Consider the following 2,500-nt stretch of genomic DNA (forward strand, 5'->3'; position numbering starts at 1 on the left):
TTTGTTGTTGTTGTTGTTGTTGTTGTTGTTGTTGTTGTTGTTGTTGTTGTTGTTGTTGTTGTTGTTGTTGTTGTTGTTTTGCTTGTGCGTGGCTGCGTTTCAAACATTTACGGCAGCGCTCACCCGCGCATATGTGCTGGAGGCGTCGAACAGCTTGACAAAATCCGTGGCGGCAAGTTGCAAGTCAATGTCTGCACCGCACGCATATGCGAAAACCACGACAGATCGAAAGGGGATGAGCAGCAAGCACACACATATTTATACACACACAAACACACACATACACAAACGTGTACACATACACAAACGTGTACACATACACAAACGTGTACACATCCACACATACACACATCCACACATACACGCATACACTCTCAGACAAACCAGAGCGACGTACTGTTTGACGTGAGGAGGTCGTGCATGAGTGCCAGGAGATCAGCAATCACGGCCTGATGACAGCACCCCAAGATGAGAGCATGCAGTGGCACAGTAAAGACAGCAATGACAACGCAAGCACGTATACACACATGTACGACAGCCACATGGTTGATTTTACCTCCATGTGGGCTTTGTCCGTGCTCGCTTCCTCATCCACGCACACCGGATCCAGGTTGTGGCTGGAGACAGAAAACGACACACAGTAGTGAGAGCACACACACACACACACACACACACACATACACACACACACACACACACACACATACACACACACACGCATGCACGCACGTGCACACACACTCAGACAACACACACACACACACACACATACTCACAACTCAAAGCAGACACACCACCACCCCCAACCTTGCGCGTTCCTCTTGTCGTCGCCCCATGTCCTCCTGCTTGCGCTGTCGTGCGCGTTGTGCCTCCACCACCGCGGGCCCAAACACATGCGAAATCGCGCGCACCGCACATGCCAGCCGATGCGTGCTGTTTGGCAGCTGCATCATCACCTGCGTGCACTCCAGCACGGCTGGCAGTCGCGCCAGTGATAGGGGCGATGCCGTGCGGTCTGCAGCTGTGGTGATGAGCGCCGTCAGCGCAGTGAGGTGCGATGGTGGCGCCGTCTTTGTCTCGCACAGCACCATCAGGGCGCGGTCAAGCACGCTGCTGGTGGCTGTTTCCAGGCGGGTGAAGATGGGAAGCGATATGGAGGGGAAGGCGTCCAATTGCAGCTGCAACGCCGTGTCCATGAGGCCTCCGCCACCGATCGCTGCCACAGCACGATCAGCGGCAGCATCGTCATCCGGCGGGCACAGCAGCAGCGCAGACACAATCTGGAGCAACGGATTGTGGGAGTTAGAGAAGGTGGGTGCATGTGAGTGAGGCAATATGCGAGTGCTCAAGCGCGCGCGCGCGCGTGTGTGTGTGTGTGTGTGTGTGTGTGTGTGTGTGTGTGTGTGTGTGTGTGTGTGTGTGTGTGTGTGTGTGTGTGTGTGTGTGTGAGCGAGTAGGAAGCAGGAGCGGTAAGAGAAAACGCGGTTGCATTGATGGTGAATTTACATGGTCTCGCCGCCATCACGATTGCTGCGTCCCTCCATCGGATGGCTTACCTTTTGTTTTGATGCGTCTGACGTAGTTTTCATCGCCTCTGCCACTGCCGCTGTTTCGACGACAGCAGCAAGCGCAGCGTGCATGTGGGGCCTGTACCTGCCCACTTTGAGGTACGCCTGGGCCATGTGCTCGCAGGCAAGTGCGCGGTCTGCGATGTCAAGAAGTGCAATGAGCGCCGCCGCCACGTCTGGGCTCACCAGGCCCAGCTGGTCTCCAACCTCCCGCACCTGCCATGGAGATTGATTGGGAGGGGTGTCACGCGTGAGATCGTCACGCGTGAGATCGTCGTGCACAAAACACACACACAGACAAGGGTAAACAAACGAGCTTTTCACTTGTGCTTTTTTCCTCCTTGCTTGGCGCAACGCGCCCACACACACACACACACACACACACACACACACACACACACACACACACACACACACACACACACACTCACTCACCCAGCAGGAAACCACCCACAACCAACTGACTGCTCACCTTGATGGTGTGCAGTCCTTCCGGTGGCCGTGCCACCTTCCTCGCCATCGCCTTCAACCGCCGTGACATGGTGCAGTGGGGATCTTCCTTCTTCTTAGCTTGCTTGCCTGTTTTTGCTTTGCTTCTTGCTTTGTTTGCTTCAAAATGTACGAGACTGAATTCAGTTTCTTGAAGCCGCTGCCACAACAAAAGCAGAGAACGACTATGATGATGAGGGGCCTGCACAAGAAGCGCCACTATGATCACCAGCCGCAACAGGCTTGGCCCATGATGCGGTGCGATGAAGACGACATCGCAGACCACCCTTGCAAACAAGCGGTACGGTTTTGCTCACGTGTGTGTGTCTGTGTGCGTGAGTGTGTGTGTCTCTCTCTCTCTCTGTGTCTGTGTGTGTGTCTGTCTGTGTTGCCATGTGTGTGCGTGTGCTTGTTTGTTGCTATGTGTGTGTTTGACTTGAGGA

General features: G+C 54.5%; 2 protein-coding genes across 2 annotated transcripts in view; one reads left to right on the forward strand and one right to left on the reverse strand.

Annotated features, from left to right (window-relative positions):
* Positions 1–2,169, reverse strand: part of PTSG_12320 (uncharacterized protein) — a gene marked incomplete at its 3' end in the record, with an annotated part of 8,882 nt that extends 6,713 nt beyond the window's left edge. Inside the window, exons 1-6 of the mRNA XM_004993270.1 lie at positions 2,041–2,169; positions 1,557–1,784; positions 808–1,280; positions 557–617; positions 398–449; positions 124–191 (exon numbers count right to left, since the gene is read on the reverse strand). Coding sequence (XP_004993327.1) covers positions 124–191; positions 398–449; positions 557–617; positions 808–1,280; positions 1,557–1,784; positions 2,041–2,109 — 951 coding nt within the window. The 5' untranslated portion in view covers positions 2,110–2,169. The remainder of the gene's footprint in view (positions 1–123; positions 192–397; positions 450–556; positions 618–807; positions 1,281–1,556; positions 1,785–2,040) is intronic.
* Positions 2,170–2,212: 43 nt separating this feature from the next.
* Positions 2,213–2,500, forward strand: part of PTSG_05458 (uncharacterized protein) — a 1,605-nt gene continuing 1,317 nt past the window's right edge. Inside the window, exon 1 of the mRNA XM_004993271.1 lies at positions 2,213–2,358. Within this exon, the coding sequence (XP_004993328.1) occupies positions 2,245–2,358 (114 nt within the window). The 5' untranslated portion in view covers positions 2,213–2,244. The remainder of the gene's footprint in view (positions 2,359–2,500) is intronic.

The sequence above is a fragment of the Salpingoeca rosetta genome (assembly GCF_000188695.1).
Source record: "Salpingoeca rosetta unplaced genomic scaffold supercont1.13, whole genome shotgun sequence".
NCBI lineage: Eukaryota > Choanoflagellata > Craspedida > Salpingoecidae > Salpingoeca > Salpingoeca rosetta.